Source organism: Mytilus edulis, chromosome 7, assembly GCF_963676685.1.
Source record: "Mytilus edulis chromosome 7, xbMytEdul2.2, whole genome shotgun sequence".
In the NCBI taxonomy this organism is placed as follows: domain Eukaryota; kingdom Metazoa; phylum Mollusca; class Bivalvia; order Mytilida; family Mytilidae; genus Mytilus; species Mytilus edulis.
In genome coordinates this window covers 80431279-80458349 of record NC_092350.1, presented here as the reverse complement: position 1 = coordinate 80458349, position 27071 = coordinate 80431279, and the positions used below count along the sequence as shown (strand labels likewise).

Sequence of the window (27071 nt, the reverse complement as noted above, 5' to 3'; positions counted from 1 at the left end):
AGTGTATTGTATCATGTATATATGTTAATGATAAGCCATTGACCAATATATGAGCAATGTCGGCAGGAGTGCTTTTTCAATCATGACTGAAGTACAAATCCTTGCATAAACTGTTATAAAGTTAAATGTTTCTTTTGAACCTTTTTGTAATTTGGACTTTTTGCACGTTTTAGTATGCTATGAATCAAATATGAAAATTGTATTCATATCGGTGATCATGAATTAGACAGCTATAATGCCACTTTAAGTTTTCATACTGTACGTTGCGGTTGCTACCTTAACATTGAAAAGCAAAATCACAAAAATACTGAACTTTTTATAGAGGAAAATCTAATCGGAAAGTCCATAATCACATGGCAAAATAAAATGACAAAACACATAAAAAACGAATGGACAAGAACTGTCATATTCCTGACTTGGTTCAGGCATTTTCAAATGTAGAAAATGGTGGATTAAACCTGGTTTTATAGCTCTAAACCTCTCACTTTGATGACAGTCTCATCAAATTTCGTTATCATCTACAATGATGAGTGAACTAAACCAGTGGCGGATCCAGTAATTTTCATAAGTTGGGGCCCACTGACTGACCTAAGAGGGGGCCCGCTCCAGTCAGGCTTCAGTGATTCCCTATATAAGCAACCAAATTTTTTCCCAAAAAGGGGGGGCCCGGCCCCCCTGCCCCCCCCCCCCCCCCCCTAAATCCGCCTCTGTAAACAGACATAATAAATAAAGTAGTCAAAATATGGGTACAGCAGTCATCATCGTGTAACAATTTTAAAAGGAACAGAACACAAAAACATCTATCTACAAACACATTCATTGATTCGCGTGTCAGACGTCAGAAAATTTTATACGTGACGGAATTGGTACCTAGTCATTCCGACTTCGCTCTATATATATAATTTTTGCGCGCCATATTTTGTGTTACGCAACGTATTTTGTTTGTGGCTGAGTTTGCCTGTGGTATGTTTACAAGAAGATACATCAAATCGTAGACTATTACATGTAGAAGAAACAAAAAGGTTTTAGTCAAAGCAAACTTATTGTACGGCAATCTCTAATATATGATAATCAGAGCGATTTTCATATTTTAGACGCCCTCGAAATCACTGATGATTATCAAGCCCTGTTTGGTCTATAGAATATCTCAGATCCGGACATCCTGGCATTTAAATTTTTCAAGGGGTGATGCAGATAGGATTCCTCTAGATTTTTCATCTATTTGAAGGTGATGACTGATTATTTATATTGCTGATTATTTTTTTACCAGAGGATATAGTATGATAAAAATCAAAATGGAGATATTATATACTGTAAACCGGCAAATTTTCGCGCCGTCTTTATTTCGCGATTTACTTACACGATCCTAATTCGCGCTATTTTGAATTCGCGATTTCCCAGTGGCCTAGATAAATATTTTCATAAATGATTTGGAAAGTGAACATATATTTTAAATCAAATGATAAAATCAATCAGAAATCTTTTGTTTTCGGTTCATTAATGTTAAAGTAGATTAAAAGTTTGGTATGTTTCAATGCTCGTAAAAACACATACAGAATAATAGAAAAGTAAACCTAATTAGGAATAAATTAAAATAAAAAGCTGTCAGGATTAATGCTAATTGATCGATCTTTTGATCTGATCAATCTTTGTAGTAGATTCAAAGAGGTGATACCTTTATTAATGATTGATAGGTGTCATTAACATAATTTTAATGAGTGTTGTTTACATAACAATATCCGTAATGTTCGCTTCAGTGAAATAACTGATATGAGTTAAAGACATGACTTTTAAAATTGCTTTTCATTAAGAGATACAGTTATCATTTATTTTTGTCGTCTTTGAAATCAGTGTTATACAGTAGTCCTATAGATATCCTATTCATATACATAGATATAAGACGATGTGGTATGAGTGCCAATGAGGCAACTCTCCATCCAAGTCACAATTTGTAAAAATAAATGTAATTAGAAGAGTTTTTCCTTGATATTTTCGCGGTCGTGTTACTTTCGCGTTTCACTTCTTCCCGCGAAAATAGCGAAATTAAAACTACCGCGAAAATTTCCCTGTTTACAGTAGTGTCTTTAACAATATTAAGTGGGTAAAATTACTAGTTTCAACTGGTGTCAATATATATCAATTAAATTAATTTGCATTGAAGTCGATGGAAAATCTAGAGGATTCTCACCCGCATCACCTCTCAACATTGTTTACATAACACAAATGCTAATCATTGATTGGTCAGTTACATGTTGTGATGTCACTGCAGATCTGAGATAGGATTTTTTTTGCAACTTACTTTACCTCGAACCGTAGCCTTTTACTCCTACAGCACGGGTCCACACTATCAAAGCAAGTAGACATATATACCATATGCATGCAAACTCTCAGTATCTGATAGAATTTTGTAAATACATCAAGTTATAAATCTGTTTTAGATAATAGGGTAAGGGGTCATCCATAATTGTCAACCATTTTCCAAAGTGTACAAAACATACACTTTTTCAGACCCCCCACCCTCCCTCAAAAAGTGTACATCAACCATTTTCAGATTTCAAGAGTCTTAGGAATCAATCATTCTTAATAAAAAGAAGCTCCTGTTTATTATATTTTAGTTTAATATAGAAATTTGCATGGAAAATAAACTAAAACATATCTGACTGTTTTATTTGATGACATCTATCTGTGATGCCTGTGTTTTGTTAGAATAAAGAGTTCAAAGATTAGTGTTTCCCCTATCACACAGTGGTAACTCCAATGAAAAAGGGCACCTAGAGCATGCAAAAGATTAACAAAAGGGCACATAAACTATGCTTAGAATCAAAGAAAGGGAAATGCATGTATATATTGCATTGGTAAAGTATGGACTGACAGTTGTTGATGGAATCAGAGCTCAAGACAGCAATCAATAAAAATGTTATGTTTTTAAACATTTTAAGTTTTTAAATTTCCCGCCTGTATTTCTATTTAAAAGGTCCCTGTAAATATGCCATTCATGGCACTATTATCGTTTATGTATATATACTGTAACGTGTACATATATTGGATAATTTTTAAGGTTAAGGTTAAACTTCATATGGAGGTGCTCCTAATTAAAGGAGGCTTATACTAAGAAAAATAAGTTTACTTCCGTTTTAATGGTTTACTGTTTTTGAATACATTACAAGGAAATTAATCGAAGGATCAGTTTAAAATCTTTTCACAAAATGACGTCTTGTCAAAATCAAAACATTCAAAGAATTTAGTGTTTCCATCAGTTTTGTTTATTAAACAGAGTGAAACGATAAAGATTTATAATGAAAGCAGGTGAAATTGACAATCAGGAGTACTGAGAAATGCTTGCAAACTTTTTGTTTAAATTTTTTTACAAGTTTACATTTTTGAAAGATTTAGTTTTCATATGATTTGCTCTTTTAAAAGTTCAATCCGGATTGAGGAGAATTATGATATCGAAATAAATATCATCAAGTGAAAATAATGAAGAAGAAATAAGAAGAGAAACACACCCAAGCCAATTCTCGATTTTATACATCGACCTTCCCTACGGAAACGAAATAAATTCTGGAAATAAAATAAAAAAGCGTATGGTAAAAATGTTGATTTTTTAATCCCCTCCCCCCAAGTGTACGTTTTGTACACTTTGGAAAATGTTTGACAATTATGGATGACCCCTAAGGGGAAGCACTGTTACACCTTCCTCACCTCAGGAGTCATTGAACTATGATATTTTGATCACTTTACCTTTGCAGACCTTGCGCCCCTAAATCCGATTCTAGAAGCAGGTAGAAAAAAATTACATAAATGAAGAAATAAATTAACAATTTAAGCCCACTTTGTATGGATTCCTTTGTGGCCGCCAGAATCAATAATGCAGATCATCCATTTTGGCTAATATATAGGCGTTACTCTGGGATTTCTTAAGATTTAGGGATTTTTGGTTCAGGGCACACATTTTGTACTTGGAGAACATCATTTGCCATTCAAAATTAATAACTGTACCAGTGTTATATAATAGCTAGTATGTATGGTCGGATTATGTTTCTGTGTGAAAGAGAGAGTTGTCCCCCTTTTGCCTGTAATTTGTATTTTTGTTTGTGACGTCATGTTTGTCTGTTTAAAATGTAGAAAATGGAAGCAGATGTGTTTTTATCTGTCCGAATATAATCGCCTCCATCTATGCTACCAGCTTGTATTCAATGATGGTAATATTGTCATTAACTTAGTGACCAACCGCTTCAAGTACACATATAAAGGCAGAAAACATTTTCAACATTGTGATACATTTGAACATAAACATGCGCAGGCTTAGCTCATTGTTGAAGGCCATACAGTGACCTTTAGTTGTTAATTTATGTGTTTTACTACTTGTTGCTACAAAATGACCATGGTCACTATAAAAATGGTTAAATAGCAGTCAAATTGGCTAGTCGGGTTCAATTTTTGTAAAAATAAGCTCATCAACAACATGAATGGTTTGAAAGGGAATTCACCTAATCCCATTTGAATCCATATATGCAATCCATAGTTTGACCTTCATCTTGAGAACATCCATATGAGTATAATTATGATAGGTATCCATTTTTTTCTATTACAGATGACAAAGAGATCTATTCACTGGTTTCGCAAAGGTCTCCGTCTCCATGACAATCCAGCATTACTGGCTGCTTGCGAGAATGCTGTTGATGTTAAACCAATTTTCATCCTGGATCCATGGTTTGCCAGTAAAGCAAGAGTTGGTGTAAACAGATGGCGATTCCTGTTACAGACTCTACAAAACTTGGACCAAAGTTTGAAAAAATATAATTCTAGGTACATGTGTAATTTGATTTATTAAAAAATATATGCCATAAAATATACACCAAGAAATTTTAACAACACCATAAAAAAGATTTTTAGCATATTTTTTTTTTGTATTTGACCCATTCTGTCAACTGTCTAGAATGAATCTTTGGGTTATATAACTTATTTTTGGCTATGTTATATATATATATATATTTATGCAACATCAAATTTATTATAAATTTTACTGTTACCATGGTTACTGAGACATATTTCTTTAGATCAAATTGTAAACAGCTGAAGGCCGCCTCAGTCTCAATCACCAAGATGAAACTATAAAATATGACACACCTTCATTTTGATTCTTAACTGAATGAGCTTTTTTACTGTAAATATGATGGTAATAATTGATTATCTCCCCTTATATATTATATACCCACATTTACATTAGTAAGTAGATAGACCTTGACAAAAATTCACTTTTAATGTATGGTTTAAATCATAAATCAGTCGCATTTTATATTTAGGTAAAATATCCAATTGATCGTTCACAAAGAAAAAGAAAAAAAAAATTATGTTGTTGTTTCTTATAAAATATAAAATAAAGATTTGTCTGTTGAAAATGTTATTTATTGTTATGTTTAAATATATAGGAATAAAAGGTGATTACGTTTTATGCATACCTGTAATTGTTTGAAAAAAAAATCATGCATTGCAGAGTTCTTGAAAAGAGTTGGTGAAAAGGTCATGACCACCAAAACATGAAAAGAACCTGCACAATTTTGGTATTTTAAGAGAGAAATAAATCTGAGAACCTGTAGATTTTCTTCAAGGACCATGAGGGAAGAAAATATTTTGAGAACTCTGGCATTGTATTAATGTTACCTGAGAAATATTTTGATACATGTATTTTTAACGTGTCAGTTATACAAATGTACATGTACAAAATGTACATGTAACCAGAAGCAAAGGATATGTATGATTTTGCCTTTGAACAACATGCTTAAGAAAATTTCACTGAAGTCCTTTAAGTTATGTATTTAATTACAGGTTACATGTTGTTAGAGGAACCCCAGGAGAGGTTTTCCCAGAACTGTTCAAACAATGGGAGACCACTCACTTGACCTTTGAACTTGACATTGAACCTTATGCCAAGGTCAGAGATGCTGCAGTTAAGGCACTTGCAGAAAAGTCTGGTGTTGAAGTGATGACATTTGTATCCAATACTCTGTATGACACGGAGAAGTAAGATTTATATTTATATGGAGTTTATACTCTAGTTATCAGATAGTCTGTTTATAGTGTTTTATCTTGTGTTTAATTTCATCGTTTCTTACAAATGTCACTTCATAAAGTCAAAAACCTTGCAATGCTTGGATCAATGCAACATTATCTGCATTTAAACATCACCTTATTGGCAATGTCAGTAGGTTTTCAACAGACTGAGGTTGTCGAAAAGGAAAAGAGGGGCCTTAGTTGCCAAGTGGTCTAAGTAGTTCTTATTCTATAATCAGTAGACTGTCAACACTGAGGTTGTGAATTTTTACCCTGCGGGTGCACTAACCCTAATCTTAATTGACTAGGATTGTCACATTTCCTATCTGAGGTCAGTGGTTTTCTCCTGGCACTCCTGCTTCTTCCACTTATAAAAACTGGCTGCAACGAAATAGTCCAACAGTCAATTGCAATCAATCAATCAATCAAAAAGGAAAAGCGATCTTGATTCTCCTATGTGTGAGGAACTAGGAATATATGCAAAGACAGCTGTCACATGATACTATTTCAACTGCCCAATTGCAACCATGCTTTTCTTGGAACTATTGATTTATATTATTGCATATGATTTTTCAGTAGCATACATTTTGTACACTAAAACTTCACAAGTGTCTGATTAGAAAGTTGATGAACCAGGGGTATGTCAAAGAATGTCTTGTCCTTTTCTAAAAATGTTCATCAGAAGGTACCAAGACCTTGTTGATAAATATTTGGTTTCAACTTCTTAAATAATACACAATGGTTGTCAAGTGTATATTCTGTGTACTGATGTTGTTTATCATCTTAATACATGTTTCTTTCATATTAACTTTGTCCTTGTGACTTTTATGTTTCTTTGCTACATATGACGTGGCTTTTGGGATGGTGTATAGGTGAGGAATCAACAAATGTAAAATATATGTTGATTTCAATAGTGAAATTGAAAAGTACTTTGAATAGGATATATGTTTGCTTTGCTGTGTTAATTTGTATGCCCCACCTACGATAGTAGAGGGGCATTATGTTTTCTGGTCTGTGCCTCTGTTCGTCCGTCCGTCCGTCTGTTCGCTTCATGTTAAAGTGTTTGGTCAAGGTAGTTTTTTAAGGAGGTTGAAGTCCAATCAACTTGAAACTTAGTACACATGTTCCCCATGATATGATCTTTCTAATTTTAATGCCAAATTATAGATTTGACCCCAATTTCATGGTCCACTGAACATAGAAAATGATAGTGCGAAGTTCAGGTTAAAGTTTTTGGTCAAGGTAGTTTTTGATGAAGTTAAAGTTACATCAACTTGAAACTTAGTACACATGTTCCCTATGATATGATCTTTCTAATTATAATTCCAAATTATAATTTTGACCCCAATTTCACGGTCCACTGAACATAGAAAATGATAGTGTGAGTGGGGCATCCGTGTACTATGGACACATTCTTGTTGGTATGTGTAATTTGTTTCAGTTATCTCCCTTGTGCTATATAGATATACAGTCAGATACTTAGGTGCCTTTTATAAATTTTATGAAAATATCTTTTCAGTTATTATATAGACAACTATCATGATTATTATCATTAATAATTTTCAGAATTTTTCAATAACAGTTATCATGATTAAAAGTTAGAAGAAAAAAAAATGTTGATAATAATGATAAAATTGCCCAAAATTACAGTAATACAAAAGGATTCAATTTCAAACATACATATATGTATTTTTATGGCTTTTTTACAGAAATACATTATAAAAAAATCTTTATTGATTGACAAGGAAATATAATGCTACATATACATAATGTACATGATATATATAACATACAAACACACCTGTCACCTGTCATGCAAACATTTTAAAGTAAATTCAGTATAACAAACATTTGTATTGATCATTTAAATATTGATCATCATTTTATTTCTTATTTATGTAAATTAAAAATTTAAAACTATACAAGATATAATATATATTTTGTTAAATTTCCAGTTTACAAACTATGACCTAAAACAAATTTTGAAAAACTAAAAAGGCAAAACATTATTATTCATTACAGGCTTATATTTACCCTTATTTAAATATAATTTCTTTATTGTCACTGTTGCCCCCTCCTTTTTTTCAACCAAAGCCACACATAGAGTACATCCATGTCACACTTTCCCAATTAAGGTTGATGCTATTTTACTACCTGATATTTTAATTTTTTATCTGAGTGATTTTTGGGGTTGCCCATATCAAAACACAGACTTGTCCATTTCAGATTATGTCAGTTTGTTTATCTATAACCCATTGCTAAGTTCGGATCCTTTGAGGACAATCTTTATTCACCTTCCAGTTTTTGTCTTGTGAGCAATCAACCAATTTTGATGGTTGGAATTTCAACCATACACACAGGGGTGTGGAAATATAAAAATCTTCAATTGTCCAATGTCAAGTTTTATTTAAAAAAATCTACATTCTCAGATTGTTTTTAACCTTTTAATACCCTACTTGTTGTGTTATTACAGATAATGCTTGTCTCCTCCAAGTAGTTGGAACATTTTTGTATGGGAAATTTAAGGACAAGTCAGGTATAGGCTTTGCCCACCCCATCCCTGACATATACATTTTTGACAGCTGCACATCATGCACATGTATTTATGAATATTTTTATGCTCATTAAAGTGCTTTCCTACAATTATTTTTTGCGTTGATACTGTGTTTGATAAATATTTCAATTTACATATTTTTGCCTAAAATATTAAAATTTATTGCAGAGTTATCAAAGCTAATGGTGGAAATCCTCCATTGACCTACCAGCGTCTTCAAACTGTTCTCTCCAAAATGGGTGCACCTCCTAAGCCTGTTGAGGGACCTAAAGGTATTTTAATCTTTCCTGTTAGTTTAAACATATTTATTTATAGTGGATTGGGAAAAACTTATATTAACCCCTTTCCGCATTGCAGGTATGAGTGGTGCCTTTAAGCCTGTTCTTTTTCAAAACCTACAAGGGTGTTTTAAAAGTGCAAGAGATATGGCTCTCTCTTAACACGGGTCAGCCATTTATAGTCCCCTTTCCACAGACTATCATCGTTACCTCAAGACCATACTCATTAATGCTGTCAAGGGAGAGCTGAAAATTCCGTTCTTTCTTGTTTATTCCTTGTTGACAGTTTCCAAATAAATTAGCGTTATTTCTGACTATAACCCTGTCATGACATTAAACATATCAGTCAAAGAAATAAATTCTTGGTTCCTTCATGTCCGTATATAAGTGAATTCTTTTTTTGAAATTTTTCAAAGTATATTGTGAAAAATGTTCAACAATTGAAACTGCATATACGTTCTAGAGCATTACCCCCCTTTTTGGGAAATATTTTTCCTCCTTAAATTGTTGAATTTTCAAATTTAAATTTATTGATGTTTCCATAGCATTATAAATTTTAACTATCATAAGTGGATAAATTTTGTTATTTACTAGGTGAAGTGCTAGAATCCGTTTCTCTTATCATACAGAGGAAATAGATAAGTGCTTTGTACCGATGAGATATGACAGGAAATTTCATGTGATATGTTTAATATATTAGGGTCTGGATTTGGTTTACAGAATAGAGAAAAAATTTGAAAAAGTGCTGAATAAATGATTAATATTTTTATTTAAAAAACAGATAAAAATATGTGTAAAATTTTACTAAAAGAGAAAAAATAGGTAAACAATATCAAAAATAGAGAATGATGAGAAAATAAAGAAAATATAAAGAAAAATGTACCTAAAAATCCCAATCCAGACCCTCATCAATGTTGACTATTTAGAATTGATGAAACTCAACATCATCTTCAATGATTTTTATATTTCCAGGAAGAACTAGAAAACATTTATAACTTATAGTCATCATAAAATTATGGATTTTTAAACCAAACAATTTTGAGACTTCCCTTATATTAATTATAAAGAGGTTTCCTTCTATTTGCAAAATTTGTTCTTTTGTCTTTGACATGGCTGGTCCAAAAAAAAAGAAGTTGAAGGTTTCTATCCAGTTTGGATGTTACTTTCAATATGTGTAACACATTATTGATATATAGTCAGTTATAACAGATTATAAAGAATGGATATAGTATAAATTCATCCCAAATATGGCTCCCTACACACTCAAATCAATGAAAATATGTTTCTTTGCTTGTCCTAAGCAAGGAACCCTGTTAAGGGATATCCATTTTTGCCTTTTATTGAATTTGATGATGACTGAAGATCATTGGCTATGTTGACAGTCTGTTAAAATAGTTCAACCTGTAAATACATACTACCTGTGGAAATTTATTTTCCTTGATTGCAGAAAATTGTATTTAGTTGGAAATGTGATTTCATGGTTTTGCCTAACACAGCATACCACATAGTATTTGGTTTCTTGCATTGTTTGTTTGCTGTCTGATTGAAATTTTCACAACACTACTGTACTTTTTATTTACACAACAAATATATGAAAAATAATTCTTAAAACTTAACAAAGAAAATGACAGGTAGTCTTAGATGGTTAGTACTGTGTACATTATTAATCTATAAATCATTTTCAGATATAGGAATCGTTCTCATGATTTATCATCAATTCAGCAGGTCCTTGCTTCTAGAGGTCTGCATAATTTATGAGGTTACAAGCTGACTATCAAGTAAATAGAGTAGATCTTCCACTTCCTCAAGCTTTTTATGTCCCTCCAATACACTAATCTACAAAGCAGCTTTGTCATTTTTCTAAATCTTCAATTATTAATTTTCAATTCATTTAACGACCATAAAAGAGAGGCAAAGGATACCAAAATAAACTGACAACACCATGGCTAAAAATAACACAATCAAACAGATGAACAACAGTACACAAAACACAACATAGACCACCTAAGACTGAGCAACACGAACCTCGCCAAAAAACCAGGGGTGATCTTAGGTGCTCAGGAAGGGAAAGCAGATCCTGCTCCACATGTTCATCAAAACCGTTCCATTTTAATTTAATTATTTAGAAATAAAGACCAAAATAGCAGCCAATCATGATACAGAATATGGTGTACCAACCATGGCCGACCTTGGGAAGGATGATTCTGAATGTGGCCCGCTGCTGTTTGCTGGCGGTGAAACTGAGGGTCTGAAAAGACTGGATACTATGATGAAGAAAACAGTACTACTACTTCTATTCATTATATTATTTACTTGTATCTTGCTACGAAACAATTCTTTTTTTTTGAATATACATGACATATTTGCCTCTGAATAAGCTAAGCTAACAACAACCACACAAACCTGTTTAATTTCAGTATTGTAAAAGTGTTTTTTTTTGGCAATTTTTATATTTAGTGTTATTTTTTTTTAAATTTGGGGGTTTGAAATGAGTAGAAAAAAACATTTTCCCACTTTATAGTATTATGACATCATAGCATATAAAAGATCTTGTCCAATTAAGTGGTAAATTTTGGTTGTATGCATTTGCCTACAGTATATGCAAATTTGATGTAGTGATCAAAGCTTCATTTTCTTAGGCCAAACATTGGCCATCAAACACTATCAGTTTTAATATTCAAATATTAAAATGCAATTGGTATTTGTCTCATGAAAAAAATGTAATAACAATGTTAGTTTCTTACAATTTTTTTAGAATTGGGTGTGCAAGTTTGAAAAGCCCAAAACAGAGCCTAACACCTTGTCACCATCCACAACAGTGTTAAGTCCATACTTAAAATTTGGTTGTGTTTCTGCAAGAACCTTCTACCATGATGTACAGAATGTTTACCGTCAAAACAAGGTGAGCATGTGAAATTAAGGCTTGGTATCAATGGAAACTGATCAACAATGAACTTGATTTTGACTAGGTAAATTTGAAGGTGAACAACAGGAAATGAAGTTTGTACCAGTTAATTGTTTATACTTACTGGATTGAGACAAGGAGACAAGTACTAAATAACTGTTGGAATAAGATTGAGACACATACTAAATAAGTTTTGGAATAAGGAGACTAGGAAATGTCCAGGTATCTGTTAAAAACAATGAGCAGAGTTGAGATAAATGATCAGTCGAGTATCTTTTTAGCTCACCTGTCCCGAAGGGACAAGTGAGCTTATGCCATCACTTGGCGTCCGTCGTCTGTCGTCGTAAACTATTTCAAGAATCTTCTCCTCTGAAACTACTGGGCCAAATACTTTCAAACTTTAACTGAATGTTCCTTAGGGTATCTAATTTATAAATTGTATCCGAAGTTTTGATCTATCAACAAACATGGTCGCCATTGCTAAAAATAGAACATAGGGGTCAAATGCAGTTTTTGGCTTATAACTCAAAAACCAAAGCATTTAGAGCAAATCTGACATGGGGTAATATTGTTTATCAGGTCAAGATCTATCTGCCCTGAAATTTTCAGATGAATCAGACAACCCGTTGTTGGGTTGCTGCCCCTGAATTGGTAATTTTAAGGAAATTTTGCTGTTTTTGGTTATTATCTTGAATATTATTATAGATAGAGATAAACTGTAAACAGGAATAATGTTCAGCAAAGTAAGATTTACAAATAAGTCAACATGACGGAAATGGTCAGTTGACCCCTTTAGGAGTTATTGCCCTTTATAGTCAATTTTTAACCATTTTTCGTAAATCTTAGTAATCTTTTACAAAAATCTTCTCCTCTGAAACTACTGGGCCAAATACTTCCAAACTTTAACTGAATGTTCCTTAGGGTATCTTGTTTGTAAATTGTATCCGAAGTTATGATCTATCAACAAACATGGTCGCCATTGCTAAAAATAGAACATAGGGGTCAAATGCAGTTTTTGGCTTATAACTCAAAAACCAAAGCATTTAGAGCAAATCTGACGTGGGTAATATTGTTTATCAGGTCAAGATCTATCTGCCCTGAAATTTTCAGATGAATCAGACAACTTGTTGTTGGGTTGCTGCCCCTGAATTGATAATTTTAAGGAAATTTTGCTGTTTTTGTTTATTATCTTGAATATAATTATAGATAGAAATAAACTGTAAACAGCAATAATGTTCAGCAAAGTAAGATCTTCAATTAAGTCAAATAGACCAAAATTGTCAATTGACCACTTAAGGAGTTATTGCCCTTTAAAGACTTTTTTCACAATTTGTTCATCATGTTGACTTACTTTAAAAAATCTTCTCCTTTGAAACTGCTGTATCAATTTCAGCCAAACTTAGGCTAAATGAGTTTCAGAGTATCTAGTATAAATTTTATATTTTATTTCCTTGTATGTCAAGAAACATAGCTCCTATGGCTAAAATAGAACATAGGAGAAAATGATTATTTTTTTTTGGCTTTTGAAGAAAATAGGACGATCCAAAAAACATTTAAATAAATTGAAAAGCCAAAATAATCATTGATGAGAGATTTAACCAAAAGAATTAAGGTGAGCGATTCAGGCTCTTGAGAGCCTCTTGTTTAATGATGTACCTAGATTAGAATATTTATGAACAGTAAACTAGTTTGAACCTGATAACTGCTTACAGTGGACCAAGCTTCTTCCTCAAGTTTTGTTTCTTAACATTTATCAGAAACCAATGATTACATAATACCAATATTTCACAAATAATATCTTCTGTATGATTAGATAAACAATGTAAGGACTGATTCTGTTGTTTTATTGAGAATATTCTAAATTCAATTTATGGAGGTTCTGAATGATTTAATAATATTCTGAAATCAAACTATGGAGGTACTGAAATATTTTAGGTGGTCCTCAATGATTTATGGATATCCTGAAACCTAATTATGGAGGACCTGAACCTAAAAATACACTTATTTCGACTTAATTTATGCCTCAAATGATATTGGTCAATGCGAACGAATATCATCTTGAAACATCATGTTTTGAATTGTAGGATAGAGAATAAAAGAAATAAGAATTAAAGCATCATAAAAATATATTCTTTCAGAATCACACTCAGCCACCAACATCATTACTAGGACAATTATTCTGGAGGGAATTTTATTATGTCATTGCCTCTGTGTCACCAAACTTTGACAAGATGGAAGGGAATCCAATTTGTACACAGGTCGACTGGGATGATAATAAAGAATACTTAAATGCTTGGAGAGAGGTGAGTATAACACATTTCATTAAGATAATGATAAGCAGACATTTGGTTTCCTGACAGTAACTTTAGTTTAAGTGTATGGATCCCTATGAAATTTAAACAAAATGTTGGTTGGGATTGTTTTTGGGGGTGAGGGTCCCAACCATTTTCCTTTTAAGATTTAAGAAATTATCATTTTTCCAAAAAAAAAAATGGGGGGTCTCATTTTTTGCTCACCTGGCCTAAAGGGCCAAGTGAGCTTTTCTCATCACTTTGCGTCTGCCGTCGTCGTCGTCCGTCATCGTTAACTTTTACAAAAATCTTCTCCTCTGAAACTACTGGACCAAATTTTACCAAACTTGGCCACAATCACAATTAAAAAAAATGTGTGGCGTGACCCAGCCAACCAACCAAGATGGCCACCATGGCTAAAAATAGAAAATGTAGATTTTGACTTATAACTCTGATACCAAAGCATTTAGAGCAAATCTGACAATGGGTAAAATTGTCTATTAGGTCAAGATCTATCTGCCCAGACATTTTCAGACTAATTACACCTTATGTAAGAATCTTGGATTTTGATTGGTTGATTGCTAGTGTATTTTTCACCAATTTACTGTTATCAAATGAATATCGTTCATTTTTAAAGCCGCCGGGGTATTTGCCAAAAAATACTCTATCCAACTGGACACTTGTGACGTCACGATCATCAATGCGTTTTTGAACATTAACATTCGGTGTAATTAAACAGATATAGCATGTTCTTAAGGGGTATTTGCGAAAAATACCAGTCTTGAGAATGAATTTCCCTCGCCTTACGGCTCGCGAAATTTAACATTCTCTCAACTGGTATTTTTCGCAAATACCCCTCCTTAACATGATATATCTGTTTAAAATTAGACGACCTGTTGTTGGGTTGCTGCCACCAAATTAGTTATTTGTAATGTTAAATTCTCTCTTATTATAAGTAATAAGATAACTATATTTGGTACGTGCGTACCTTGCAAGGTCCTCATGCCTGTCAGACAGTTTTCACTTGACCTCAACCTCATTTCATGGATCAGTGAACAAGGTTAAGTTTTGGTGGTCAAGTCAATATCTCAGGTACTACAAGCAATAGGTCTAGTATATTCGGTGTATGGGAGGACTTTAAGGTGTACATGTCCAACTGGCAGGTGTCATCTGACCTTGACATCATTTTCATAGTTCAGTGGTTATAGTTAAGTTTTTGTGTTTTGGTCTGTTTTTCTAATACTGTATGCAATAGGTCTACAATATATTTGGTGAATGGAATGATTGTAAGGTGTATATGTCTAGCTGACAGGTGTCATCTGACCTTGACCTCATCTTCATGGTTCAGTGGTCAAAGTTGAGTTTTTGAGTTTTGGTCTTTTTTTCTAATACTATATGCAATAGGACAACTATATTTTGGTATGGTTCATCTGACCTTGACCTCATTTTTATGATTCATTGGTCAATGTTTAGTTTTCTTGGTTAATGTTAAGTTTATGTGACAGTTTAATAAAGCTTTATAACTAGGACTATCAACATAATATCAATGATTAGTAAAGAAGGCGAGACATTTCAGCATGTGCACTCTTGTTTTTCAAGTACATATATTTACATTGCATGTATGTTTCATTATAATCCTTTATTTTGATTGGCTAACAGTAATCTTGCATCCTTCTGAAATTAACATTCAAAGTGCACAGGTAAATTTAATAAAAACTTGATGGAAATCATGTTTTCATGATCCTAGCTTAAAATGTAATAATAAGTATTGAATGCTATTTTTAGCTAACCTGGCCCGAAGGGCCAAGTGAGCTATTCCCATCACTTTGCGTCCGTCGTCGTCCGGCCTCGTCCGGCGTCCGGCGTCGTTAACTTTTACAAAAATCTTCTCCTCTGAAACTACTGGGCCAAATCAAACCAAACTTGGCCACAATCATCATTGGGGTATCTAGTTTAAAAAATGTGTGGCGTGACCCGGTCAACCAACCAAGATGGCCGCCACAGCTAAAAATAGAACATAGGGGTAAAATGCAGTTTTTGGCTTATAACTCAAAAACCAAAGCATTTAGAGCAAATCTGACATGGGGTAAAAATGTTTATCAGGTCAAGATCTATCTGCCCTGAAATTTTCAGATGAATCGGTCAATCGGTTGTTGGGTTGCTGCCCCTGAATTGGTAATTTTGAGGAAATTTTGCTGTTTTTGGTTATTATCTTGAATATTATTATAGATAGAGGTAAACTGTAAACAGCAATAATGTTCAGCAAAGTAAGATCTACAAATAAGTCAACATGACCAAAATGGTCAGTTGACCCGTTTAGGAGTTATTGCCCTTTATAGTCAATTTTTAACCATTTTTCGTTAATTAAAGTAATCTTTTACAAAAATCTTCTCCTCTGAAACTACTGGGCCAAATTAATCCAAACTTGGCCACAATCATCTTTGGGGTATCTAGTTTAAAAAATGTGTGGCATGAATTGGTCAACCAACCAAGATGGCCGCCACGGCTAAAAATAGAACAAAGGGGTAAAATGCAGTTTTTGGCTTATAACTCAAAAACCAAAGCATTTTGAGGAAATCTGACATGGGATAAAAATGTTTATCAGGTCAAGATCTATCTGCCCTGAAATTTTCAGATGAATCGGTCAATCGGTTGTTGGGTTGCTGCCCCTGAATTGGTAATTTTGAGGAAATTTTGCTGTTTTTGGTTATTATCTTGAATATTATTATAGATAGAGATAAACTGTAAACAGCAATAATGTTCAGCAAAGTAAGATCTACAAATAAGTCAACATGACCAAAATGGTCAGTTGACCCGTTTAGGAGTTATTGCCCTTTATAGTCAATTTTTAACCATTTTTCGTAAATTAAAGTAATCTTTTACAAAAATCTTCTCCTCTGAAACTACTGGGCCAAATTAATCCAAACTTGGCCACAATCATCTTTGGGGTATTTAGTTTAAAAAATGTGTGGCATGACCTGGTCAACCAACCAAGATGGCCGCCACCGCTAAAAATAGAACATAGGGGTAAAATGCAGTTTTTGGCTTATAACTCAAAAACCAAAGCATTTTGAGGAAATCTGACATGGAATAAAAATGTTTATCAGGTCAAGATCTATCTGCCCTGAAATTTTCAGATGAATCGGTCAATCGGTTGTTGGGTTGCTGCCCCTGAGTTGGTAATTTTGAGGAAATTTTGCTGTTTTTGGTTATTATCTTGAATATTATTATAGATAGAGATAAATTGTAAACAGCAATAATGTTCAGCAAAGTAAGATCTACAAATAAGTCAACATGACCAAAATGGTCAGTTGACCCCTTAAGGAGTTATTGCCCTTTATAGTCAATTTTTAACAATTTTCATTAATTTGGTAAATTTATGTAAATTTTTACCAAATATAGTTCTCTGTTACTAATGGGCAAAGTTCATTATAGATATAATTGTAAGAAGCAAAATCGTTCAGTAAAGAAAGAACTTCAAACACATCACAATCACCAAAATACAATTTTGTCATGAATCCATTTGTGTCCTTTGTTTAATATGCACATAGACCAAGGTGAGCGACACAGGCTCTTTAGAGCCTCTAGTTGTAATTTCAAAGGGTTGTAAAAGCTTCATAAAAAAATTTACTTCGGTCAACCCTTTTACACCTCAATGAATTTACAAAATGAACAAATCAATTCTTAAATATTAAACAAGATTAACTTATAAATGATCACCAGTTGGACTTGTGGTAGTAGTTATTAGTTATCACAATAAATTCAACACCACTCCTCCACTGCTATATTTTTTATGACAGTTCATATGATCGCCTTTCAAGGATAAATACAATGCTCCCAAAACTACAGGGTTTATCTGCTATCTATTAACATTGAACAAACCACATTAGACATTGATGTCATAAAGTTAAATGGACTATTTGTTAAGTCATAAAAATTATCAATTTCTAAGGCAACGAACCACTAGTTACCTTTTGACATCAGAAGTGGCTATATAACATTAATTCATGTGTACATTTGTAACTCCTTATTTACAGAAAAATGAAACAAAGAACAAAAATGTGTCCTGGTAAGAAATATTTTGATCAATATCATTATTGTACTCGTGAATAGAATTTCAATGAGAAAAAAAAACTTCCTGTTTTAAAAGAAGTTCTTAAGATATCTCTTTCTCTCATTTTGTTCATAATAAAACAAAAAGATAAAACGACAAGATAAAACAAACAGAACAAAGTCCTACATGAATTGCATCATTTACAACAGAATATTTAATCACACATGTTGTGAAACATCAACCTAAATCTGCATTTTTGAAATATTTTAAATGTATTTTAACAATTGCAATGATAATAACATTTACACATGTTTGTGTTAATTTATATCAGACAAGTATTGCATTAGGTAGATTTTGATGTCAAGGAAATAATAAAATAAAACAGAAATCAGTTTCAACACATATTTAAGATGTATTTTATGGTCTTATTTATAAATTAACTGTTTACAAAACTTTTAAATTTTTGAAATACTGAGGTTTTTCTACCTCAGGAATAGATAACCTTAGGTTAATTTGGCAAAACTTTTAGGAATTTTGGTCCTCAATGCTCTTCAACTTCGTACTTTATTTGGCCTTTTTAACTTTTTTTGGATTCGAGCGTCACTGATGAGTCTTTTGTAGACGAAACACCTGTCTAGCGTAAATACAAAATTTAATCCTGGTATCTATGATGAGTTTATTAATTACAAAACAAAATAAACCTAATATTGACTTGGCTTTACCTTAGTTCACACATTGTTGTCAATTTAATGGAATTCTATGCACTTGTCATTTAAGTGAGAGGGTAATAGCTAGCTATTTTCTACATAAAGAAATACCTGTAACAAGTCAGGAATATATATGACCGTTGTGTTTCATTCATTCAATGTGTTTTAACTTTTGATTTTGCCATTTGATTAGGGACTTTCCATTTTGTATTTTCCCTTGAGTTCGGTATTTTTGTTATTTTACTTTTCTCCATGTTACCCTCTTTTTCAGACATATATCATATATTGTTGTGCCTTCATAATTTTGTTTATGGTGAACCACTAGTGGTAGGTCAAAGATATTTGGTATGCAGTTGTGTTAGCATAGGCACATCTCATTTCCATGCAGATTATTCGGCCCCGCCCCCTCAGTTATGGTCTTGAAAACTGTGAAACTTTTGCTTAGTTTTCATGTACAGTATTAGTTTGTGATAGGTCAGTTTATGGGGAACCACTAGTGGTAAGTTAAAGCTAATTATAATGCAGTTGTATAAGCATTAGCATATCTCATTTCCATGAAAATTATTTGGCCCCACCTCCTCGGTCATTTTCTATTGACTTTGAAATTTTTGCTTAGTTTTTGTCGAGCCTGCAACTTTTGTTGCAGAAAGCTCGACATAGGGATAGTGATCCGGCGGCGGCTACGGCGGCGGCGTTAGCTCACTTCTTAAAATAGCTTTATATTTTAGAAGGTGGAAGACCTGGATGCTTCATACTTTGTATATAGATGCTTCATGTTACGAAGTTTCTGTCAGTCACATGTCCAATGTCCTTGACCTCATTTTCATGGTTCAGTGACCACTTGAAAAAAAAGTTCAAATTTTTTGTAATGTTGAATTCTCTCTTATTATAAGTAATAGGATAACTATATTTGATATGTGCGTACCTTGCAAGGTCCTTGTGTCTGTCAGACAGTTTTCACTTGACCTCGAACTCATTTCATGGATCAGTGAACAAGGTTAAGTTTTGGTGGTCAAGTCCATATCTCAGATACTATAAGCAATAGGGCTAGTATATTCGGTGTATGGAAGGACTGTAAGGTGTACATGTCCAACTGGCAGGTGTCATCTGACCTTGACCTCATTTTCATGGTTCAGTGCTTATAGTTAAATTTTTGTGTTTTGGTCTGTTTTTCTCATACCATATGCAATAGGTCTACTATATTTGGTGTATGGAATGATTGTTAAGTGTACATGTCTAGCAGGCAGATGCCATGTGACCTTGACCTCATTTTCATGGTTGAGTGGTCAAAGTTAAGTTTTTGAGTTTTGGTCTTTTTATCTAATGCTATATGCCATAGGTCAACTATATTTGGTGTATGGAAATATTTTATGATCTTTATGTCAGTCGAGCAGGTTTTATTTAACTGTGACCTCATTTTCACGGTTCATTGCACAGTGTTAAGTTTTTGTGTTTTGGTCTATTTTTCTTAAACTATAAGTAATGTGTCAACTTTATATGTTGTATAGAAGCATTGTTAGCTGTACCTGTCTGCCTGGCATGGTTCATCTGACCTGGACCTCTTTTTCAAGGTTCATTGGTCTTTGTTTAGTTATCTTGGTTAATGTTAAGTTTATGTGACAGTTGTAATAAAGCTTAGCTTTATACTTAGGACTATCAACATAATATCAATGATTAGTATAGAAGGCGAGACATTTCAGCGTGTGCACTCTTGTCATGTCATAGTTTGTAATTAGGTCAGTTCAAAGAGAACCACCAGTAGTAGGTTAATGATAATTGGTATGCAGTTGTATAAGCATTGGCATTTCTCATTTCCATGGAGATTATTTGGCCCTTCCCCCTCAGTCATGGTTTTCTGACATTGAAACTTTTGCTTAGTTTTCACGTCATAGTATGTGATGATGTCAGTTTATGGCGAACCACTAGTGGTAGGTCAATGATATTTGTTTTGCAGTTGTATTAGAATTTGAATATATCATAACCATGGAGATTATTTGACTCTGCCCCCCTCAGTTATGGTTTATTGACTTTGAAATTTTGCTTAGTATACATGTATTAGTTTGTGTTTAGGTTTGTTTAAAGGGAACTACTTATGATAAGTCCATGTTATTTGGTATGCAGTTGTATTAGCATTGGCACATCTCATTTTCATGGAGATTGTTTAGCCCTGTACCTTCAGTCATGGTTCATTGACTTTGAATATTTTCAAAACTTACATGTTAAAGTGTTGCTATTTTAATTTCAACATTTGCATTATCTAAATCAAATAAAAGTGAGACATATCTCTATGGTAACAGTTTATTGAATTTTTATCAAATATTTGGAATCCTGGTTTTATCATTGTAGTGCCAATAAAAAAAATTGTCCACTAACATCTACTTTTCTTTCCATAATTTGATTACATATAGTTAAAAATGTCATCTTTGAAAATCTTATAAAATCATCGTTTTTGAAAGAAAAAAGGCACCAATGTTAAGTGGATGAAAAAAATGCAGAGAGAAATATTCCCGGCTCTGTTTAATGGCTTAATACACATTTGTATTATATTTCTGGAAAACAAGCACACGGACCCTTCATTTTTTTCTGTCTTTTTAGTTTCTTTATTTATATACTATCAGTTTATAACAGTCTTTGAAGATTAGCTTGTTATTTTGAAACAGAGTAGCAAACATCCTTAGTTAAAGTGTAATCACTTATATATATTTTTTTTTTTTTTAACTTTTTCTCTTACTGTGAGTTTATGGTTGTTGATTTCATTTGTCCCTAGAGTGTTAAAATGACAATTGACCTGTTGATGCAGGTGCATGTTTTGGTTAAATTAATGGAAAGTTTACAATTGCATTATATATAGGATATATTTCATTAGATCATTATGATAAAGTCTGATATACAACATCACTGATTCTTGTCACTAAAATAAAAATTCCCTTTATGACATACAGGGAAAAACTGGTTACCCATTTATTGATGCTATCATGGTCCAGTTAAAGACAGAAGGTTGGATCCATCACTTAGCCAGACATGCTGTGGCTTGTTTCCTGACCAGAGGAGATCTGTGGTGTCACTGGGAGGAAGGAATGAATGTAAGTAACACTTATATCAGTTTAAGAAAAAGTATTGATTTTTGATTCATTTCTGCATATTGATATTGAATATTAGTGAGTCTCATTATGAATCAAGAGAGCATGGTAAAAGAATTCTAAAAAACTATATTATCTTGAGCAATTGATTTATAGTATATGAAAATTCTTGAAAACTTGTTTCATGTTTCACTAAATGGACAATCCCGTCAAACCATAAGTGGGAGAAAGACTAACACACCATAGCCTAAAGAAAATAAACCATAGACGAGCAACAATCTACAATCTACAAACTGTACACAGAAAACTGACAATTAAGCGATATTAACCCTACAAAAATCAAGTGAAACAACAGCCCAGAAGAGTAAACAGTTCCTGCTCAACTGGTTGCACCCATAGATGATGTTATTTGGAATTTTTTTGAAGGTATTTGAGGAATGGTTGCTAGATGCTGATTGGTGTCTGAATGCTGGTAATTGGATGTGGTTGTCTGCCTCAGCATTCTTCCACCAGTACTTCAGAGTGTATAGTCCTATAGTTTTTGGCAAGAAAACTGACAAGGATGGAAATTATATCAGGTATTGCTAATTATAAAGTTGAAAATTGGTTGCTGTGATTTTGAGATAAATAACAGCAAAAATAGCATTAACTTTTGTCTTAGCCTTTTTAGCTCACTGGGGCCCGAAGGGCCCCATGTGAGCTTATGCCATCACTTGTCGTCCGTCGTCTGTCGTCATAAACTATTTGAAAAATCTTCTCTGAAACTACAGGGCCAAATACCTTCAAATTTTTACTAAATGTTCCTTAGGGTATCTAGTTTATAAATTGTATCCGAAATTTTGATCCATTGACAAACATGGCCGCTATGGCTTAAAATAGAACAAAGGGGTCAAATGCAGTTTTTGTTGAGCCTGCGACTTTTGTCGCAGAAAGCTTGACATAGGGATATTGATCCGTCGGCGGTGTTAGCTAACTTCTTAAAAGCTTTATATTTTAGAATGTGGAAGACCTGGATGCTTCATACTTTGTATATAGATGCCTCATGTTACGAAGTTTCCGTCAGTCACATGTCCAATGTCCTTGACCTCATTTTCATGGTTCAGTGACTACTTGAAAAAAAAGTTAAAATTTTTTGTAATGTTAATTTCTCTCTTATTATAAGTAATAGGATAACTATATTTGGTATGTGCGTACCTTGCAAGGTCCTCATGCCCGTCACAGTTTTCACTTGACCTCAACCTCATTTCATGGATCAGTGAACAAGGTTAAGTTTTGGTGGTCAAGTCCATATCTCAGATACTACAGGCAATAGGGCTAGTATATTCATTGTATGGAAGGACTGTAAGGTGTACATGTCCAACTGGCAGGTGTCATCTGACCTTGACTTCATTTTCATGGTTCAGTGGTTATATATTTGTAGTTAAGTTTTTGTGTTTTGGTCTGTTTTTCTTATACTGTATGCAATAGGTCTACTAGGTGTGCACTCTTGTTGGCTTATAAAGCTTTTAGAGCAAATCTGACATGTGGTAAAATTGTTCAATTGGTCAAGATCTATCAGCCCTGACATTTTTAGACGAATCGAACAACCCATTGTTGGGTTGCTGCCACTAAATTGGCAATTCTTTTTTCAGATCATTGAAAAGATAATAAAGTATGCTTACAGATTGTCTTAAAATCATTAAAAAAACAGATTCCACCATTGAATCTCTTGTTGTATGATATTTCCCCATACTTGACAGGTATTTTTGAAATATGTAATACACTTAGCAAGCAAGAAAATTTAACAGTCTCAAGTGGAGAAATATCATATAACACTTGATGCAGTGGTAGACCGTATATTTATAAAATCTAAATACATAGCAAGAAGACCATTTAGACCAAAACTGAATGCGTGGACAAATCAGTTTCTCTTGTATTTTACAGAAAGTATTTACCACAATTGAAGAATTTTCCCACACAGTACATTTATGAGCCGTGGACAGCACCATTGAAAGTCCAAGAGAAGGCAGGGTGTATAATTGGGAAAGACTATCCTAAACGTGTAGTTGAACATGATAAAGTGAGGGAGAAAAATATAAAACGAATGGCTGAGGCGTACAAAAAGAGGAAAGAGAGCAGTAGTAAGGGTAATTAAGTTAAAACAAACATATCTTTTGTTTTCACACCTTTTGTTTGTATTGGGGGCTTTAATGATAGAGCTTTTCCAGAATATATTGAAAGGGGGGGTTGGGGGGTTGGAAGGCACTTTTGTTAAAATTTGATGGGTGGTTGTTATTTTAGACACATAGCCTTAACAATTATATGAATTAATCAATTAAAATTTATGCATGGCAGGGTTAAATAAAAAGTGTCTTCTGACCCCCAATCTTAATTGACAAGGATTGTCAGTTTTCCTGAAGATGGTTGGTGGCAATCTGGCTTCCTCCACCGATAAAAACTGACTGCCACGAAACTGCCAATAGTGCTGAAAGTGGTGTTTAACATCAACCAATCAATTAATCAAAAGATGTGTACAAAATCAGGTCACTGTATGGCCTTCAACAATGAGCAAAACCAATACCATAACATGTACACTGAACTGAGTATACTGAAGAAGCAGGACTATATTAAATATTACTTGATTTATCTCACTTGACTGGGCAGGGTTTAACTAGTTTGCTTAGCATAGACCATAGACCAGTCCATCTATAATCAGGTGTTTTGGGATAAACTCATCAATGAAGTGTTCAGTTTTAGTCATTGATCTGGGTAAAATATGTTGACACTATATGTGTATTCGCAAAGTAGATAGGGAGACACAGCCTTTGATTTTCTTGTAAAATTGAGTTTAAAAACATGTAAAAGTTGTCAAATTTGATTAAAAGCTTTATATTTTAGAAGCTGGAAGACCTGGATGCTTCATACTTTGTATATAGATGCCTCATGTTACGAAGTTTCCAATGTCCTTGACCTCATTTTCATGGTTCAGTGACCACTTGAAAATTAAAGTTCAGATTTTTTGTAATGTTGAATTCTCTCTTATTATAAGTAATAGGATAACTATATTTGGTATGTGCGTACTTTGCAAGGTCCTCATGCCCGTCAGACAGTTTTCACTTGACCTCGACCTCATTTCATGGATCAGTGAACAAGGTTAAGTTTTGGTGGTCAAGTCCATATTTCAGATACTATAAGCAATAGGGCTAGTATATTCTGTAAGGTGTACATGTCCAACTGGCAGGTGTCATCTGACCTTGACCTCATTTTCATGGTTCAGTGGTTATAGTTAAGTTTTTGTTTTTTAGTCTGTTTTTCTTATACTTTATGCAATAGGTCTACTATATTTGTTGTATGGCATGATTGTAAGGTGTATATTTCTAGCGGGCAGATGTCATTTGACCTTGACCCCATTTTCATGGTTCAGTGGTTATAGTTAAGTTTTTGAGTTTTAGTCTGTTTTTCTTATACTTTATGCAATAGGTCTATTATATTTGTTGTATTGAGTGATTGTAATGTGTACATGTCTAGTGGGCAGATGTCATTTGACCTTGACCTCATTTTCATGGTTCAGTGGTTATAATTAAGTTTTTGAGTTTTGGTACTTTTTATCTAATATTATATGCCAAAGGTCAGCTATATTTGGTGTATGGAAATATTTTATAATCTATATGTCAGTCACGCACGTTTTATTTGACCATGACCTTAATTTCACGGTTCATTGCACAGTGTTAATTTTTATTTGTTTTGGTCTTTTTTTCTTAAACTATAAGTAATAGGTCAACTATATTTAATGTATGGAAGCATTGTTAGCTGTACATGTCTCCCTGGCATGGTTCATCTGACCTTGACCTCATTTTCATGGTTCATTGGTCTTTGTTTAGCTATCTTGGTTAATGTTAAGTTTATGTGACAGTTGTAATAAAGCTTTATACTTAGGACTATCAACATAATATCAATGATTAGTAAAGAAGGCGAGACATTTCAGTGTGTGCACTCTTGTTTTGCAGGGGGATTCTCCGTATAGTAGCCTCGCTAACCAGGGTAACTTCTGCAATTCTCTTTGTAATGTCAAATATTTAAAATCACAATCTAAATTCAGATTTGAGGGGGGGTCGGAGGGGTCCTGATCCCGAATTCACTTAAAACATGAAATCCCGAGGTCCCGAATTTAAAAAAATTGAAATCCCGACGTCCCGTAATTCGAAAAAAGAATTCCGGGATCCCGAAAGGATCAATCCCGAAATCCCAAGCTTAAAAACACCTGATGCCGATGTCCCGAAAAAGGTCCTGCCCCCCCTCAGAGTTGTATTGATTACAATTTATAGAAATTGTAATTAGAGTCATAGTTGGAAATAGATACAGCATCAAATCTAATTTTAGAGAAGAAATTAGTTTGAAATTTACTGACCATAATTGATAAAAAGTCCAATTTCAATTTTTCAGTTCTTTGACTACTCATTCTGTGTTGGAAACCTATGCTGTTTCAAATATTTAATCACAATCCTAATTCAGAGGTGTATCAACCTTGAATGTAGTGTTCATACTTGCCCCCAACTGTTCAGGGTTTGACTTCTTTGGCTGTATCAAGCAGCGAAGCTGTGCCCTGTAGAGCATTTTGTTTTTAAAATTTTTTATTCTCTTTCTAGGTATTACTGAAAAGAGAAAGACTGAAGGCAGTGAGGATGGGACTCCAAAGAAAAAAAGAAAAACGGGAGGAAATAACTCTAAAATAACAGACTTTGTCAAAAAGTCAAAGTAATGTTAAAAAGATGGAAGACTAATTAAGGCCATAATGACCTCGTTGTACTTTGAAAAGAACTTTATGAATGATATGTCAACAATAAATTGTGCAGTTCAGCCTAAAGCATTTGTTTGTAAGCTTACCTTGCCAAAAGGGCTGTACAAGAATTTGGTGTATCTAAGTTGTAGTCCACTGCATTTTCGGATTTGATGGAAAGAAATGTAACAACAGAATGTGTTTATTAATCAAGAAACAACAAGAAGTCCTTGGGTAGTGGACTGGTCTTATATTCTTTTAAGGAAGCATTGTTTTGTTTTGTCCTTGATTTAATGTAAGATGTCATCATAGGAACTTTAAAAATGTATGGTTGATTAATGTGTCTATTAAAAGACTTATGCAGAATAAAGTGTGAACGCAAATGATGTTAA

The 27071-nt window shown here is 33.4% G+C and overlaps 1 protein-coding gene across 3 annotated transcripts; it reads left to right on the top strand.

The window, feature by feature from the left end:
- Window positions 1-898: 898 nt before the first annotated feature.
- Window positions 899-27071, top strand: LOC139482359 (cryptochrome-2-like). Of its 3 annotated transcripts, none has more exons than XM_071266215.1 (11): window positions 899-1022; window positions 4595-4809; window positions 5830-6024; window positions 8777-8880; window positions 11013-11167; window positions 11642-11788; window positions 13930-14094; window positions 21786-21926; window positions 22350-22501; window positions 23847-24049; window positions 26549-27071. In XM_071266215.1, the coding sequence occupies exons 2-11, from the start codon at window positions 4595-4597 to the stop codon at window positions 26659-26661; spliced, it is 1590 nt and encodes a 529-aa protein (XP_071122316.1). In that variant the 5' UTR covers window positions 899-1022; the 3' UTR covers window positions 26662-27071. The 3 variants fall into 3 exon arrangements, with proteins under 3 accessions (XP_071122316.1, XP_071122315.1, XP_071122317.1); XM_071266214.1 differs by having other exon boundaries at window positions 917-1045; window positions 26549-26766; XM_071266216.1 differs by having other exon boundaries at window positions 943-963; window positions 26549-26766.